Here is a 17,911-nt window from a genome sequence, read left to right as displayed (position 1 = left end):
ACTGTATTGTACTTGGGTACTAATATGTCAATCTCATTAGAAGATATTTGCAATGTCACACATTTTAGTAGGACCGACTGTATTTACAGTGTATTACTATCCATTTCATCCTAATCCCTAAATTGTTTCATGTTTCTGGCCCACGTATTAATGGTCATTGAAGATGACAAATACTTTGTCCGACCGCTTGCGACAAGAAGCAAACCAAAGCAGGCATGACAAGTGTACTCTCCTCATAAACCATTTAGATATTTCTTGGATTGCAAGTAACTTGGTCTGCAAGTGTTTTGCAAGATGAGCAAAATTTTTTAATAAATTTTAACTTGATAAATGAGTGAGGTCTTGCAATACAAGCATTACGTATACACTTTGTCTGCCAAGCGTCATGTGATCACAACTGAGCCAATGGTTCTTCTCTCTCCCACGCTGCAGGATTGTGGGTAATTGTTTCCCATGCTAGGTCTTACTTGGCGTGCCTCACTCGTATAGTCAAAATTTAGTAGAAAAGCGCCACCCGAATAAGGCCGTAGCAGTGCGAGCGATGAATATGTTGAAAGACAACGCAATGTCACATTTCCGCGTCCCTAACACCATCCACAATTCTCAAGATAAAGTGCAGGTTAATTTGTTTTATGCATTTCTACTTTATATTTTGTATTAATCATTTTTATATGAACATTTTTGGGTTGTGGAACGAATCATCTGAGTTTCCATTATTTCTTATGGGAAAATTCGGTTTGATATACGAGTGCTTTGGATTACAAGCACGTTTCCGGAACAAATTATGCTCGCAAACCAAGGTACCACTGTATTTGTTTATCTGATAACTATTTAAAGGCTCAGGAAAACACAAACACGGAATTCCTTGGCAGTCATCTGCGGGCACTCTACCTGATCCTGGAGGAAGAGGAGGACAACAAAGGGGGGGGGGGGGGGGGGGGAGGAACAGAAGAAGGAGCAGTAGCAGAGGAAAGGAAAAGAGGAGATGGAGTTGAGTACTCAATGCAGGGGACTGACCTTCAGCCCCGTGCAGGAGAAATATGCAGGCTGCCAGCACAGCAATGAGTGGAGTGCTCCCCATCATGGAAGGGTAGGGCGGGGTGGAACGAGCCAGCCACGATAAGGTGGAGGTGGGAGTAGGCGAGGGAGGCTGCCTGGGGCTGGGGGGTTGGGGCACTCAAAAGACTATAGCTCTTCACTCACAGACTCCCGCTGTCCACAGAGCTGGTGGAGAGGAAAAGAAAAAGAGAGAAGGTTAACATGCTGGAGGGTGAGGAAGCAACATCATGGTATCTGGGCCACCAAAGATGCCCGCATACCGTCTGACACCCGCATACCGTCTGACACCCGCATACCGTCTGACACCCGGATACCGTCTGACACCCGGATACCGTCTGACACCCGCATACCGTCTGACACCCGGATACCGTCTGACACCCGCATACCGTCTGACACCCGCATACCGTCTGACACCCGCATACCGCCTGACACCCGGATACCGCCTGACACCCGGATACCGTCTGACACCCGCATACCGTCTGACACCCGGATACCGTCTGACACCCGCATACCGTCTGACACCCGGATACCGCCTGACACCCGGATACCGTCTGACACCCGGATACCGCCTCACACCCGCATACCGTCTGACACCCGCATACCGCCTGACACCCGGATACCGCCTCACAGCCGCATACCACCTGACACCCAACAAATGTGCCTTTTGAAAGATGATGAAAAGCCAAACTCCACAAACCCATGACCATATAACAAAGGCGGGAATAGCATATCTCCACATGCACTGTTCCCAGTTCAAGGCACAAAGGTAAAAAGTCAACAGAATTAATTCACCCCACAGGAAATAAAGGTTAAGAAACCGAATAAAGCTTCTGTATGGACCAGGGTAGTTATTACAGTTGATTAAAATAAAATAAATAAATAAATAAATAAACAAACACCTCACTGATGGAAATACATTACTGTGTCTGACTTTTTAAATTGTTCAAAGCAACTGAACAGGGTTGAAAAGAAGGGCCGACGAAACCTGCTGTGAACAGGCACACTGTGGTGGCGGCCCTGTGGAAGGTGTGCCTGAGAATCAGGTGGCCATGACCATCGTGACTGGAGACCACGTCCAAGATGTGGCAGGCTTTTATATCGCAGGCCTGCGCGCTCAGCATCACGTCCCTCGCACTGCATGTTGCCGTATTGTCATACACGCCATTCAAGCTCAATTACAACCCTCCCCCACACCACCACTGCTGCCCCCCTTCGATTGTAATTGGACAATTAAAGAATGAAATTTAAAACAGCTCAAGAGTGGGCAGATAAAAGGCTGATTTATACTTATGCGTGTAGCCTAGACAGTGATCTATGCAAGTGACCTATGCCTTAGCGAGCATTTTACTTGTGCACTGATGTGTCTGTGTCACTCAGCAATTACATTGCCAAAATGCTAGGTGATGCATAGTTCTGGATGTTGCACTTTTTGTCCCCCCCCATCCCCACGATACATTCAATTGCATTTTATTCAATATATTCAATACTACTTTTAATTATGTTTGTAGTCTTGTAAAGTACGAATAAACTTAATGGAGGTAAATAAAATTGACGCTGTCATCCTGAGTGTTTTGCAGACTTGTTCCTACGATGCCTATTATTTAATGCCAGATATAAATAACGCCATAGTTTCAATCAGCAATATAAGTAGCCCGGGGATGTACGCATTCTTCATTCCCATAAAAAAATGAATGCTACCAAGTGGACCAATCACAGTTCTTGCGATCTGCATTGCCGCAAAGTGCAGTGTCATTTCCGGGGAGGTGCATGTCAGGCTATGCATAGGCTACAACATAGGATCCACGACTATGTCATACTTATGGTGTCCATTTGACGACAGGCAGAGTATCTTTCTATCTCTCGGTGTTTCGTGTGTTCTGTGGGCTCGACCCCCCCAAACCCAGCCCAACCTGTCAGCCCAGTGCTATTCTTGAATGGAACAACATATTCAAATTATTTGTTCTGTGATATTGAGCAATTACCCTCGTTAGCCTCTTCCAGTGTAGCGCTTCTTTTCACCTCAATTTCGACTACGCCATTTAATCAGACTGCTGTCCTTGTCTCAGTATAGGGTAATCGATCTAATGACTGTCCTACTCCATTAATATAGGTGTCGATGTGGCTCCTTTTAGCTTGTTAGTATTGGGCTTTTTCTGGTAGACCCATTACTTTACAGACGAAAAAAAAATATATATATAATAATGGACAAATGAAGTAACACAAGCTTTAATTGTGATCTGGTTTGAAGAACAGATACAATAAAATCAGGATAGCATAACAAGAAATAAAGTATTTTGTATAATATACTATGATAGCACAGTATTGTGAATTTTTCAAATATTGCAATGTGATTTTGTTATAATAAATATTGGGGTATTTATGAAACAAAAAAGGAGTTCAACATAAATTTCTCATGAACCTGTCTAGGAGTGATTTGAACAGCAAGGATGAAAATGATTATGATTGTCTTGGAGAACACATGTAGCACTCATGCAAAAACAGAGGTAGTACTTTAAATTGAAAATATACAGCGGTACCTCAGTTTTCGAACTCATTAAAACTCGAATTTCTTAAAAGTCGAACCAACCAGTTAGAAAAAAAATTACCTAGAACTTGATCTGAATCTCAGAAGTCGAACCGTGAACGCCGATCTAAGATAACTTGTACACATGGGGAAATGAGTCACGCGGCACTTCTCTCAGCGGAAACAAACGGTAATGAGGGGGCTATCACCACATGTGGAATGTGTTACATCTGCTCTTACACTATGTTTGGGGGGGGGGGGGGGTCTTCCTGTAGGGACTTCACACTGAATCTCACCCTAATATCATACATGACACTTGACTGCATACCAACAGAAAACAAAAACATAGTAAAGCACCTTACAAATTACATGGTACTTTTAGGGTAGTTTTAAAATAAGCTTTAAAAAACATTTAACCTGTCAGGGTTTACTATTGATGACACACACATATACTGTGTATATCATTATCTGTGAGAAATATCTTTCTTTTACACATATGTTGACCAGAGCATCCCCCACACAGCCCCCAAATCCACCCCAGTCACACACACGCAAACACACACAGCAGCCTTGGCCCCACACCCCAGCCTGTAATAAGTGCAGTGTGCCACCCCCCTTCCCCTGGCCTGGATCCCATTGTCTGTCTCACTGCTGTTTGAATCGCCCCGGCTAGATTAGCATAAGAAGAGTGAGCGCCCCCTCTGCTTCCACCCTTTCCCCGCTCTCTTCTCCTCCTCTCCCTCCATACCCCTGGACCATTGTTCTTGCCAGCAGTGTGGGGGCCCAGTGTGCCAGCCTCTGTGGGGGGGGCATGTGGATGCGGCTGGGATGGCCCGTCACCTTGCACCAGACAGCTCAGCCTTGCTGCGACTCCAAGGAACACGACTCTGTGCTACTGCAACCATTACTCTCGGTGTGTTCAGACCGGGCTCCGCTTCGCCAGATCCACAAAACAAGTGTTACGCAACGGCATTTACATTCCGATGGCAGACCAAAACATCAACCTGAGCTTGTTTTGTCTGTGGCTTGCTGTATGACACCTCCCACAAGCCTGGGGGGGGGGGGGAGCTGGGCCTTTGAGCAGCAAATTCACAGGTCACGTAACCCAAGGGGCCTCTGCGCTTAGGATTTGGGGGGGCTGAGCGGGGCACATACACATCTGGGATCTCGTTTCACAGCCCCCTCCAAAGTAGCACGGCAGGCAAGGAACAGCCTGCATCAGCAGAGCCATGTGATAAACGGGAGCTCATGTGGCATGGATCCAACATGCACACATGCCTGGGCTGCCCTCCAGACACTGAGAGAGGCTGTGTGGTTTTGAGGAACGTTTATCTGAAGTAGGTGGTTTTCTCCTGAATCCAAGTGAGGTGAAGTGCCAGTTTGTGCCTTTGTGGCTGAACTCAGGCCCCGGGGATCAACAGTGAACACTCACAGACACAGCCGTCAGCATCTTCACTCTACATGCACCTTTATAACTTTACCATGGACACCACCCACATAGCAGAAGGCTGCAGTGGCAGTGCCAAGCTGACATGGGTCCAAACGACTCTTCAATGTGCACCTTATGCACAATGTGACAACCAGGTCACATTGGTGATGTAGTCAAAAACAATAAATAAACTCAGATGTTTTGTTCAGAATACATTATAGGCTGATTTGTTGCAATAGTCTGGAAACACCAAAATATTTCCATACTTTCTTTTTTTTTCATACTCATCCAGACTTTGCATGGTGCCAGAGTGATCAGCACTGTTGTCTCTCACCCGTGAGATCACAGTTTGAGTCTCTGCCCTGACTCTGCATATGTGGAGTTTGCATGTTCTCTCTGCGTCATTGTGGGATTTCTTCTGGGTTCTCCGTTTTCCTCCCACTGAGGAAAACCACGCTGAAATAAACTGGTGTTACCAAATTGCCTACAGGCATGTGTTCCCTGTGATAGGTTGGTGCCCCACCCTGTCTTGACATGAACCTGTTACAAGTTGCCACACCCACGCATCTGTCACAACAGTCCAATGAAACTTGTGACCAGGAGGTAACCTTTTCAGCTAGAAATAACATGAAAGTCTTTTCCCTGGAAATACTTGCAGATTTTTAGAATAAGTCTGATTATAAGAACATTATCACCCCAAGCCTCATTTCCCCAACCGCCCTTTCCCATTCTTGTTGTAGAATGCATATGTAAACGAACCCACACAGGGTTTTGTAATGATCAACTAACCTTTAAAATGATAAACTTGCATTAGCAAACACAACATTCCACTGGAACACAGGACTACTTGTTGCTGATAATGGGCCACTGTGTGTGTGTGTGTGTATATATATATATATACACACACACACACACACACACACACACACACTGGACCAACCAGGAATTAGACACTACAGCATTCCACCAATTCAATTTCACTTCCTCCATTTCGGCAGAATGATCCATCTCTGGAAAAAATCCAAAACTGATCCAAACCTCAGAATGATGTAAAGTCACAGTTCATATGGTGTTTGGGTCCTCCAGTGAGAAGTCAGCCTGTCTCTGGTGTAATGCAGGCAGCCAAAGGGTTATGGACTGGGAACCTAGAGGCTGCTGGTTAGGGACTGGGAACCTGAAGGTTGCTGGTTCAGCTTCCCAGGGGATGCTGGCCTTGGTGACTGGCAAATTTCCCCATCTAACATTCCCTATCTCATTAAACAAGTTAAAGCCATCTGGATAAAAACTTACACTCAACAACAAGATACTAATTTACACTGTATTTAGTGAAGGCAAAAGTTTCCCAATCTTCTGTTTATAGAATCTAATAAAATCCCAAGCTATATTTAGATACGACGATACTATTTTTTTTTATTTTTTATTTTTTTATTTTTATTTTTTTATCAGACATCTAATTTTTTTAGGTTTTATTCACCTGACATGTTTCGACGTTCGCTGTCGTCTTCCTCAGAGTGTTACCGGATGTTATCGGTAGCTCATAGGTTATCAGCTGATGTTCACGAAGGCGTGACCTTCCCGTCTGGATTGACAGATCGGTCACGCCTTCAGCTGTCTGTTCGTCCCCTGTAGGATGTCACTCCAGGTGTGTGAGAGCATGTATGCTCCCTCATCCCGGTTGATGGTCCTCGGGCTTCGTTTCCGGATCTCCATGGCCTCCCTGATCCAGCGCTGATGTTTGTTGTCTTCTGTGCGGATGACTTTGGCATTCCCCCAGTCCATGATGTGGTTCTCCCTTTTGCAATGATCTGTTATGGCTGATTTGTAATTTTCCTGTTGTGCCTTTTCTTGTATGTATATTTAGATACATTTAAAGTATCTTTTGATTAGAGCAACATAATTTGAGATTTCCTAATTACTTTATTCTTGTTAATTCTGCCTGACTGAATCAGACACCATGTGATTCACCAGGGTATTTTACAGCATTCCTACCCGAAATAGTGTCAGATTAAAAAGATGTGTTTCTCTATTTGGAATATTTACAGTGGAAAAAAGAGGTCAGATTTGAAGCAGATTGCAGTTCCTTTTAAATGTGGTCAGGAAGCACTCATTTGGATGCTGTGCACAATGTGTGGGTTGCTAAACTGTTGTTTCTTTGTTAAATCCTTAAAGTTTCTAGAGGTCCCCCCACCCCTGGTTTAATTAATATGGTTAAGGTAACCTTGTTGTGAGAGACACCCAAAGGTTTCCCAGGCAGGCCGTAAAAGGAGCAGAGGCTGCTATGGTCAGCGCCCCTCATTTCACCCCTCCACATCTCCCCCTAATGACCTTGGGGAGCTTGACACACACAGCTCCCCATCAAGGCACAGAGAAAGCAGTGGACAGAGCTTTGGTGAAGCTGCCAGACTTGGGGCTGCAATCTGCTTCAAATCTGACCTCTTTTTTCCACTGTAAATATTCCAAATAGAGAAACATTCCCTATCTCATTAAGGGAGGGACGGGTGTCATACCCTGGAGTGATGAGCTTATTCCATTTTTTATATATATGGTGCCTGAGAATGGGCTGAGCTGCAGTATCTGACATGGGAGAGTCCAGGAGAGTGAGTGGCACCAGTCACATGGCTGCACTGTGCCTGTGTGTGTTCGGGCCCCCTAAGCCGCAGCCAGAGAGGGGCTACCAGGGCAGTGTGAAATATTTTAGAGCTGCTCACAGGCCAAGTCCTGCTTGAAGTCTGGCATGGAGAGCGGCTCAGCTTGTGAGCATATGGGTGCAATTTAGCAAAGCCTGCCCCGCCATCTGCAGATCCATGGCAGTGGCACCCGAGACGCCCTGCACTTTCTCACCAGGGCAAAAACAAATGCAAGGAATTCACCAGCAAATTAACGTAAATTAAGGTCAGACTCATTCCGGCCCTTTTAGCGACAAGATGCATTAGGGGGTGGGGTGGGGGGGTGAGCTCCTCCCACTCCAGAGGGGCTTGTGTAAGCATCACTTCGCATACAGTATCATGATTTATCCAGGGTTTTAATCAAGCTGGCAGACAGCCAAAACGACCAATTTGGATGGCACAATTACGTGACAGGAAACCCGCTGATTGCTCCAGTTTGTCTGTAGCCACGGGTCGAGGGTTAGTTTGTGTTCAACACGAAGGCGATCTGTTTTAGTCAGCAGATTCCCGCCCAGACACAGACGCGCCTGGGGGAAGCCAAATACACCCAGTCGGTCCAACCCAGCTGTATCACACTTCTCTAATTCCCCCAAAAGAGCTTGGGTGGCACTTCCAACACAAAGGAGCGATTCAAAACAGCCTTGAGATACGCTTAATAATGGAACCATTATTTACGTAATAAAAAAGCTACTTCAGATTAACTTAAATTTAAAATACTAATATGATGACACTCCCTTTTTATTCAGCCAGACACACCACATCAAATGATCTCACACACACACACACACGCACACACACAAACAGATGTCCTCAGTTGGAAATAAAATGTGTTTAGTGAAATTACTGGCTCTACGGACCAGGTTGACATCACTGTGATGGCACACACACCCCCTCACCACCAATGTCGAACAGAGTGTCATTTTTACTCTTCCAATGGGTGGTTCACTAAAGACCACTTTTTCAGCAGCCCAGCCAATAGCAGCATTAATCAAGAATGAGCCGTACTAGCTACCAGCTAGTTTGTCTGCATTGTGGGGGCTGGTGGGGTTGGAGGGGTTATCAGAAATTAGGATCTGAAAGGGTGGGAAATGGAGGGAAGGTGGGTGGATTAACAAAGGACAGACACAGACACAGATTGAGACACATACACAGAGATGCACAGTGAGGCAAATCCTCTCTCTCTCTCTCTCACACACACACACACACACACACAGAGACTAAACAAGTAAAGAAAAGATGAGCACACAGGTATAGATGAACACATGCCTACCTCACTGTGGAGTCCATGTTGCAAAGGCATTTTCTCAAACCAGAACCACCACTGATAGATGTCATTACCAGCCACGTTTCTTTGCGTTGCTGTGGTAAATCAAATGCCCTGAGAGGAAAACAAATGCAAAATTTAAGAAAAGAACAGGAATCGCTACATGTAGTTTGGACAATTTTCCTAGGGATAACAAACTATTACCCGATGAAAACATCAACAACAACACGACAAGCATTCCTTTAAGTAGCAAACAAAGAGTTAACCTGCAGCATCCTCTTTAAACGACCCTCAGCTGACTGCCCCAGAAAGCCATCAATCTGTGAGGAGCAGAAAACTACAAATTCGACTAAGGGACACTCTGGGAATCCACGCTTCCTCTGAAGGGCACAAGGGACACATCCATAGGAAAAGAGTGGCATGCTGGATGTAGCACATTGCATAGAGCAGGGGTGCCCAACCTTTTTTAACTCAAGATCTACTTTTCAAGTGGCCAGTGTGCCGAGATCTACCAGTTCAAATAGGGAGCCATAGCTCTTTTACTCAATTATTACTCTAGCTATTGCCTTTATACATAGTTAACAAGCACACAGCAAAACCAGACAAATCCAGGTAATTCTCCAAATTGAAAAAGTGTAAATAAATGCATTTCTCTACCTTAGTGGGACTGCTGGCACCGGGACGATGCAGGTAAAAACTGACTGCTGTGCTGCTAACAGACTTTTCAGTTCTCGCACTTTTCGGCTGCGTATGGCTGTTTTAGCAGGGAACTCGGTCTCGTAGCTTTTGTGCATCGTTTTGAAATGCTGCTCCAAATTGCCCTTCTTCGGTAAAGCCACGCTTGCATTGCATACAAGACATATGGACTTCGATTTTGAGTAAACAAAAAAATAATCCTCTTCCCACTCTGAATGAAAATGATACTTTTTTTTTTATCTTTTGGCTTCTGACATGTTTGCGTGCTAAATGTTACAGTAAATGTTACGATTAGTTGCACACTGAAAAATGGGCGCACGCATGCAACGCACTTCGCCATCGATTGAGAATTACTCCGAGATCGACTGGTAGATCGCGATTGACTGTTTGGGCAGCCCTGGTAAAGAACATTATAGAAGCAAGTGGGGCATAAACAGGGCCTTCAGAAGGCTGTAGTTAGACGAGACAACATGGAGAAGACAGGCTGAAATGCTATGGCAGGATGTTGTGGGCAGCAACGATGGAATCTGGGTCTGACTAAGAGCCCCCGCTGACTAATATCCAAAGCGGCTTATTGATTGCAATCTCTCAACATTTTCAGCCACATGTCTAACATCACACGCAACATGTGCTCATGGTCAAGGAAAAGTTTTTTCAAACGTGATAATGAGGTTTGTGTCAGCTTCAATCGCACTTCATTCACGCAGCTAAAGTGCACACCTGGGGTTCTGCAATGAGTCACTGAATTGCTATTGTTTAGTTTGTGTGTGTGTGTGTTTGTATGTGTGTGTGTAGGGGGGGGGGGTTGATTGAACATTAATGCAAATTAAAGAGTTGGCAAAATCTCATGCTCCCTCTACCATCTTCCAGTCTCTTGGTTTGTGTCTTTGGGTCACACTGATTCCAGATTTTTGAGTACTGTTAAAAACTAAAACCTTTGAAATGTAGACGCTCAGCCTAGGATACACCTGTAGGAGAGACATGTAGGTGCTCCACATAACAAGCAATGCACATTCAGTCAGCAGTCAATGTAGCCACAAAAGATAAAGGTATATGTCTAAATATAGGAGAAAAGAAAACAATGGCAGCTGACAATGACTGCAATCACACGACACATACAGACAACATGACAGAGCTAAGCCAGGAACTAAACTGAAAACTTTCCATTTAAGGAGGTCTGACAAGCTGTTTTGCAGATTCGTGATCTGTTTCCCATCCACGTTGCTTTCATGGGTGACAAGCTCTCAGGCGAGGAGAGACACAGCGTCACCCCTGACTGAGCAGGTCGTAAACTGGGTGGGGTGGGGCCACCTTCTTAATAGAAGCCCACGGTGGAAACAGAGGCTGCCATGCAGCACGTCACTGTGGAAACATCTGCTGTGTGGAGAGAGCCAGGGAAAGGCACCCCAGACAGCAGGGAGGTGACTACACAGCTGACGGGCAATGCCACGCCCTGCCATGGGGGAGGTGCTGAAGAACGAAATGGTCCAGCAAAGATGTAGGCTGGGCCACGAATTAAATGCAGTGCAGAGCTGGTGGGGAACCAGGAATGCCCCGCTGGTGAACAGACGACCCCACAGCTGTGAGGCCTACATTTAAGCCAAAGAGACTCAAGCTGATTCTTCTTCGCTGCGTGGAGTCATTCCTCAGGCCATGGAGATGGATTTGTCAGTACCTTAAAAATGTGACTTTGTGAACTTGAACCACAATGAGAGTGACTGTGCACAGTTAAGCCAGGACTGTGACCGTAGAAAGGAGAAAGCAGGAGCTTACAGATATCAATCCTGAGCCCCTGGCCTTGGCTAGAGCAAAGGTTTACACATCAACTGGGTCTGTCTGCTGCTTCAGGCTGCTGGACACAGCATCATGCTCGACCGATAATAAGAAGCGATTTAATCCCATCAACTACAAAGTTTCAGCACAGACTGCAGAGTTTCTGTGCAAATGAGGTTCCGGCTAGATGTCTTTCACTGAATTCAATATGGCCGGTGCAGTTAGCTACTTGGTGGATGTCTATGCATGTCCTCCACCACTTGAGCACATTGCAGCTTCCAAGTCAGAGACATTCAGATTTTGATCAGGGAACTAAATTCTTAAAGCATGCAGAAAAGAACGATGAAACTACATAAAGGAGTGGGCAGACTCACAGCTAGAGATACTCTCCTGTCAGCATGGAGGAGCTCGGAGCTGGAAACCTGGAAGCCTATCTGTGTCCACATACATCTTCAGCTTGAGGGGGGGGGCTTGAAAAACAGGCAAAACAAAACTCAAAAGTGCTCCCAAGTTGAGGGAAAATAGTGACAGTGGCCCCAGGGTGGAGCAGCAGATGAGGTCACCGCAGGTCTCCATAATTGCAGCTGTGAACACACTATTTCTACAGCAGACAGCACATGCTGGAAATGGGAAGCAGGGAAATTGTCACGATGGTCCCTGCTGAACTGCAGCAGAAGGACAGCAGCAAGGACAGGGCCACCTTCCTCTTCTGCGAGAAGAAACTCAGACCTGTTATACGTCCTCCAAACATGCTAAAAAATGTTACTTACTAAGCCAGTTTTCGTTACATAATTGTCTGTTGGCAGAAGCTGGCCAAGCCAAAGAACCCCAGATGCATTCCAAGAAAGAGTTCAGCTTCTAAAATTAGAAAGCCTTCAACTGTCCATTTTGGGCATAAACAGCGGCGACCATGGCAAATGCGAGAGGGAGCGGTATGACTGTGGATCAGGACACTGGTTTCATTCCTTCATTGCCTCACTGGACTGCAAACCAGGGGCTTTAGTAATATCAACAGATCGGAGCACAGGCATTTAAAATCTGTTTAAGCCTAGAGAAACAGCTAATGTGGACAAAACAGGCAGAGGAAAGCAATGATGTTAAAGGAAGAACCTAGGCTGGTAAAGAGGGTTCTGCCTGCAAGTGAGCATGTGGGACTGACCTCTGACACAGCATGCTGTCATTCTGAGACAAGTTTGTGAGCCGTGATTGTAGGGATATTCATTTATGGTGACTCTGACTGGGAGAAACGTCTCACCCAGGAAAAAAGGTTAAAATCTCACTGAGGTAAATAAGCAGAAGAATAAACCAGATGCCGCTGTTTACAAAAGGCATGGATGACGGAGGACAGGGGAGCATGTTAAATGCTAGCTCATCATTAACACAAGCACTTACAACAAAGACACCAGACCCTCCTGCAGTGTCCCCCACCCTGAGTAATCATAGTGACTTGTGACGGGCATGAACAACGACTCTCAGGGTGCATTAAGCACTCCTGCTGCACTATGCCCCATTAGTCTCCAGGACAGCGGCCAGCTACCATCAGTACTTCTGATATGCCCCCTGGAAACAGTGGGCCTCTTACACATAGCTGGGCCATCGAACCACTGTGACGTCGCCTGACCGCCTCACCTCGCAAGTATGTGGGAAGCAGAAGAGTAGAGTTGCAGAAGGGGTCTGGTTTGGTGAACTCTTTTCATGTTCACGTGCTTCCTTCTTTAATAACAGAGCTTTAATCTGACAAATGAAGTCTTAGTTCTGGGACTTACTCATTTTAAATCAATGAACATTTAACCTTTCCTTAGACTCGTGAATCAGACGATGCTGACTTCTTGAGATCAGAAGCAGTCCTCTGATAGGATTGGTATTTCTCCAGCAAGCCTCAGAGCCCTCACAGCTGTCCTTCTCAGTTCCTGGTACAGACTGGAGTTGCCACCAAGTCGTGCGCTGCAACTCTTCTTGATAATATCTCGATAAAGTAGGAGTGCTTCTGATAGGAAGTGATGTTTTTCATGATGTTTTTATCTGAGTTCCGACTTGGAGAGAGATAATCGAACGCAGTATTAGCCATAAGTCTGAAAATGTACTACATCTCCCAGCTGCCCCGGTGGTATAACGCTATTGGACAGCTTCAGAGGGCACAAGGGCTGCTGGGAAGACATACAGAGCAAGCAAGCGGGCCCTTTAAAAATGAACATGAAAGTCGCTGGTAAGATTGCGATCAATCTTTTTGACTAAGAGTGGCAACTCTAAATTTCGTTGTGTTTAATACTACGTATTTTATGCAATGACAAATAAAGCTTCTAATTCTAATTCTAATTCTAAATGGATACATCTTCGTCTGGGGAGCACTCCCAATCAGGGCCATAGCCAGATATGAGGTCACTGAGGGCGGGACCTCAGTAATTTTTGTAAGAGCTAAAAATAAAATTTTCGACTGAATAAAAAAAAAAAATCTACAGTTGAAAATGTCTTTGGGCTAAGTGCATTCTTAATTCAACTCAAATGTGTTATTAATTAATAATGTCTGCTGTGTGTGTGAGAGAGAGAAAGCTAGAGCATTCAGTATCAGGATGACATTGCGCACTCTTCACTGAAAGCAGCATTATGAAGGAGGGTACGCAGGCAACATGTCATTCAGTAAGACAAAACAATGATCATTATCTGTAAAAGAAAACGTTCCAAGACTGCGACCTGGTATAGCTTTGGAGTAAAGATAATTGCATGAAACATTAAATATAAACATAGGTCAGGCTACTCTGGGCATCTTAAAGGTTGGGTTTTGTTCATATTACACCTAATGTGCTAGAATAGGCTAACTAACGTTTTACATAAAAAATAAAACAGCTTAAAAAGGGGACAGAATCAGTAATAGTGTTCCTAGAAATATTTCAAAGCCAAATTTGGATATCAAAACAAGTGTATTTGATGTTAGCTTGTAATATCAAGCATTTCTTTATAAATGGCTACAAATAACCTTAAATTACATGCTTCATACCTATATTGATATAGACCTAAATTCATTCAGTAAGGGACATTCATATAATATCGCCACATAACTTGCTGTAACCTAAACTATCAATTAATTGATAAGAACTCTCATTTAACACTGCCTATCCCCCAGAAAAAATCATGTGTGTAATGTGTGATTAATGAGACCCACCCCCCCACAAACCCCCTTACCCCTGGGTCCTGGACCTCACTATTTTTCACACCCTGGCTATGGCCCTGCTCCCAATCACATCACACTGCATCAGGAACTGCTATGTTCCTTTCAGAGAACTGTTCGCAACGTATTTCCTTCACTCATACATCATCAACTGCCCCTGTTATACTGGACTGTTTTGACTCCGCCCCATTCAATCTGCAACATGGAAGCAACATGGAGGAGAACTGAAACACAGAGCCACCTGAGGAACTGGAGTAGTTTGTACCAAAGAAAAATGCTGTGTCCATCATTTGGACACCTTGTGGCTTTAGTGAAGATGACACCGAACAAAAAGGTCAAATGTATACAGTGCGGAAACAACAGCTACCAAAGATAATAGCAGTTTCAACACTATCACGCACAATCAGTTTCAACACTAGCAATATTTAAAATACAGTGGAAACCACTTATGTTGATCATGGTTATAGTGATCAACTGCTTAATGGATCAAAAAGCTTGGGACCGAATCATTCCTGTACAAATACTGCTTAAATAAATCACTTGTAATCAAGTAGTCTGCTTACAGTGTTCATTTTGGTTCTTTTTAAACACGACAACGCATGGAGAAAATTAAAACTCTGTAATTCTGTTTTCTTTTTTTTTGTTTGTTTTACTTTGATTGCCCCACTTTGCCTTGTGGTAACCCATCTGCTTCTGGCTAGCTACCTGAGGCTAATGCAGTGTGCACATGACAGGAAAAAGAAAGTCATTCTCTCTCAGTGACAAATCAAAGCTTATAATAAACTGCCAAAAACAAGCCAACGAGAATAAAATTGAGTAAATAACGATTTTTACCATATATTTGTGTAATAAATATACAAATGTCAATTAGACATGGTAATCTGCCTGAGATATAAAGAAACAGAAAAAAATGTATTATAATAATCATCTGCTTATAATGATCAATTTCATCCAGACAGATGTGATCAATATAAACGATTTATTTTGTTTGCAAGAAATGCAAACTATTTTTCTACTTTTTATGCAACTTGCTCTTTACATTAAAACTAAAATGTGACCTTTTTCATAAGACATTTTCATTTCAAGCAATTTGTGCTTTGACTTCAGTTGTTCACAATATTCAATGAATAACCATAACCATGCTTCCTTTAATTATTTAAAAATTATAAACATATGCAATCCTTTATTAGAAAAAATATCCCAGCTTTAAAAGTTGAGCATATTTACACTACAGACCTTGTCAATGAATTATGAGGGCAAAAAAACCAAACAAAATAATTGTTCATTAATCATAATCGAGGTGAAACGTTCAGTTAAGCGTGATACCGATTTGAGGTCATATCGCCCAGCTCTAAAGCATACCATACTCCTGAAGAAAAAAATTCCTAAAAAATATTCAAAATTTTCAAAGCACTTCACATTATAGACCTTTGTACAGCAAGATTATTTAATTCTTTTACCTTAATTACATGTTGACTACTCTCCTTCGACTGATTTTACACCATTGATGACAGTCACCAGGAACTCAGCTTCTAACTACAGCTCAAAAGCTGTAACTCAACAACAGTGTTTGTGAATGTCTGTTTGAACCATGGTTTTGGGAAACACCTGTGTCATTTAATAATGGTTCATACTATGTAAGTTACCAAAGTAGCTACTTCAATAGTAATATGATTTTTAGGTGTTTCAATTTCATTGTTCAACCCATGCAGACATGCACACAGTGTTGTTTAATGATGGTTCATTATATGTACGTTACCAATGTAATTACCTCCATAGTCTGTCCATAGACAGACAGACAGACAGACAGACAGACAGATAGATACCTGTAGATGCCTCTAAGCAGCCTGATGCACCGCTGCAGCCACATGCACCAAGACAAAAAAATGCATCACAATATAAATAAGGAGTCATTTTCACATGTAGGACCTTCACCCATCAGACAAGTTTTCTAACATTTGTTTAAAAATATATATATTAGGGTAGACATACTGCTTCAGACAGGAATAATTTATTTTTTTCGCCAGTATATAAACAAGGACCCCAGGGCTTAGGGGCAAAACCATGATTTATGGTCACCCTCTGGTCTCCCCCCTGCTCACTTAAGGGGAGTATTTATGTTCCTTCCCAGTTTCTGTAGAGCAGGTCAATAATTCCCCTCAAGGGGATCCATCATGGATCTCCCAGGAGGCATGACGGCTGTGGGCCAATAGCTGGAGCAGGACACCCCAGTAATTAGACGCACAAGAACCTAATTAAAAACAGGGGGCATTCACCAGTTGCTGTGGCCCTATACAGTATGTGTTGAAGTATCTGGGCCAGCCCCCCACTCTCACACCCCTGCAATAAGATCCTACACTGTGTTATTTCTGAAACGGAGAGGCCCCAGTTATACCAAGAATGTACAGCTGTCTGGAATATGTTTAATGTCAGCCTTTATATTTCATTTATTTCTTTCTTCTCTTTTTTTCCTTCATTATCTTTTTTCACTGCCTATGCCTTCTGCAGGTTCCTAAAAAGCAGACAGCTCCACATTCATTGGTCACATCTAGATTGAGACCTTATCCATTCCAACATTCCCCCACTTTGGAGTTGCCACCTATAGATTGGGTACTTATGTTTATTTTTTTTTTGGGGGGGGGGGGGGGGGGCTGAGTCAGTTCTCCAATATTCTCCAGGTTCAAATTAAAACCAGCTTTCTTGTGTAAGTGGGGCAACACATAGCCACCGGCAATCAGAGCTCATCAGACAGGCATTCTTGTGTTACCAGACATCATGCTGAAATTTCACCTGTGGAGGAAATGGCTGGCGTTGGGGGTGGTGCTGGTTCGCACCGAAAATTGCGAGCTCCGAGGCCATGCTCAGGTGCTAGTCAAAGGTGTGTTTCCCAAAAGTGATTGATCTTAGTGAATAACGAACAAGATAACAAATGACACAGGTAAAGAACGAGCGAGATCTGCAAGTGTTTTCCAAAACCCTTTGTTATGCCAGAATTAATTAACAAACTTTAAGTAGTACTTTATTGGCTCCCCCCCAGCTTCCGCGTGAGAAAATTCCATACTGTTGATAAAAGGAACATCAATCCCATGTATTTCAATGGTGAAAAATGTTATATGATTGTCGCAAAAGGGCGGGCAGTGGTTAGCGCTACTACGGTGATGGATGGATGGATTGTCGCAATGACATATGCAAATATAAAAAATATATTTGAACTAATTAGAAAAATCTATATTAACACACCAAAGTAATCAAAACTAAGACCAAAATAAATTAACATTTTTCCTGAAAATATAAAAATGTACTTCAAATGTGCTTCCTTGTAAAAAAGAGCAAA

General features: G+C 43.6%; 1 protein-coding gene across 3 annotated transcripts in view; it reads right to left on the bottom strand.

Annotated features, from left to right (window-relative positions):
* LOC111839639 (bone morphogenetic protein receptor type-1A-like) overlaps positions 1-17,911 on the bottom strand; it is a 45,873-nt gene that overhangs the window by 17,792 nt on the left and 10,170 nt on the right. For 2 of the 3 annotated variants that reach the window (XM_072709780.1, XM_023803747.2), the window contains exon 2: positions 8,949-9,056. Coding sequence is in view for 1 of the 3 variants with exons in the window: in XM_023803721.2 (XP_023659489.2) it covers positions 1,018-1,084 (67 nt within the window). In the remaining 2 variants the exon portion in view is untranslated. Of the gene's footprint in view, positions 1-1,017; positions 1,225-8,948; positions 9,057-17,911 lie in introns of all 3 variants that reach the window. The other variant, XM_023803721.2, reaches the window with a different exon arrangement.

Source organism: Paramormyrops kingsleyae, chromosome 3 (genome assembly GCF_048594095.1).
Source record: "Paramormyrops kingsleyae isolate MSU_618 chromosome 3, PKINGS_0.4, whole genome shotgun sequence".
Classification (NCBI taxonomy): Eukaryota; Metazoa; Chordata; class Actinopteri; order Osteoglossiformes; family Mormyridae; genus Paramormyrops; species Paramormyrops kingsleyae.
The sequence above is the reverse complement of the archived record's forward strand: the minus strand, read 5'-3'. Positions and strand labels throughout refer to the sequence as shown.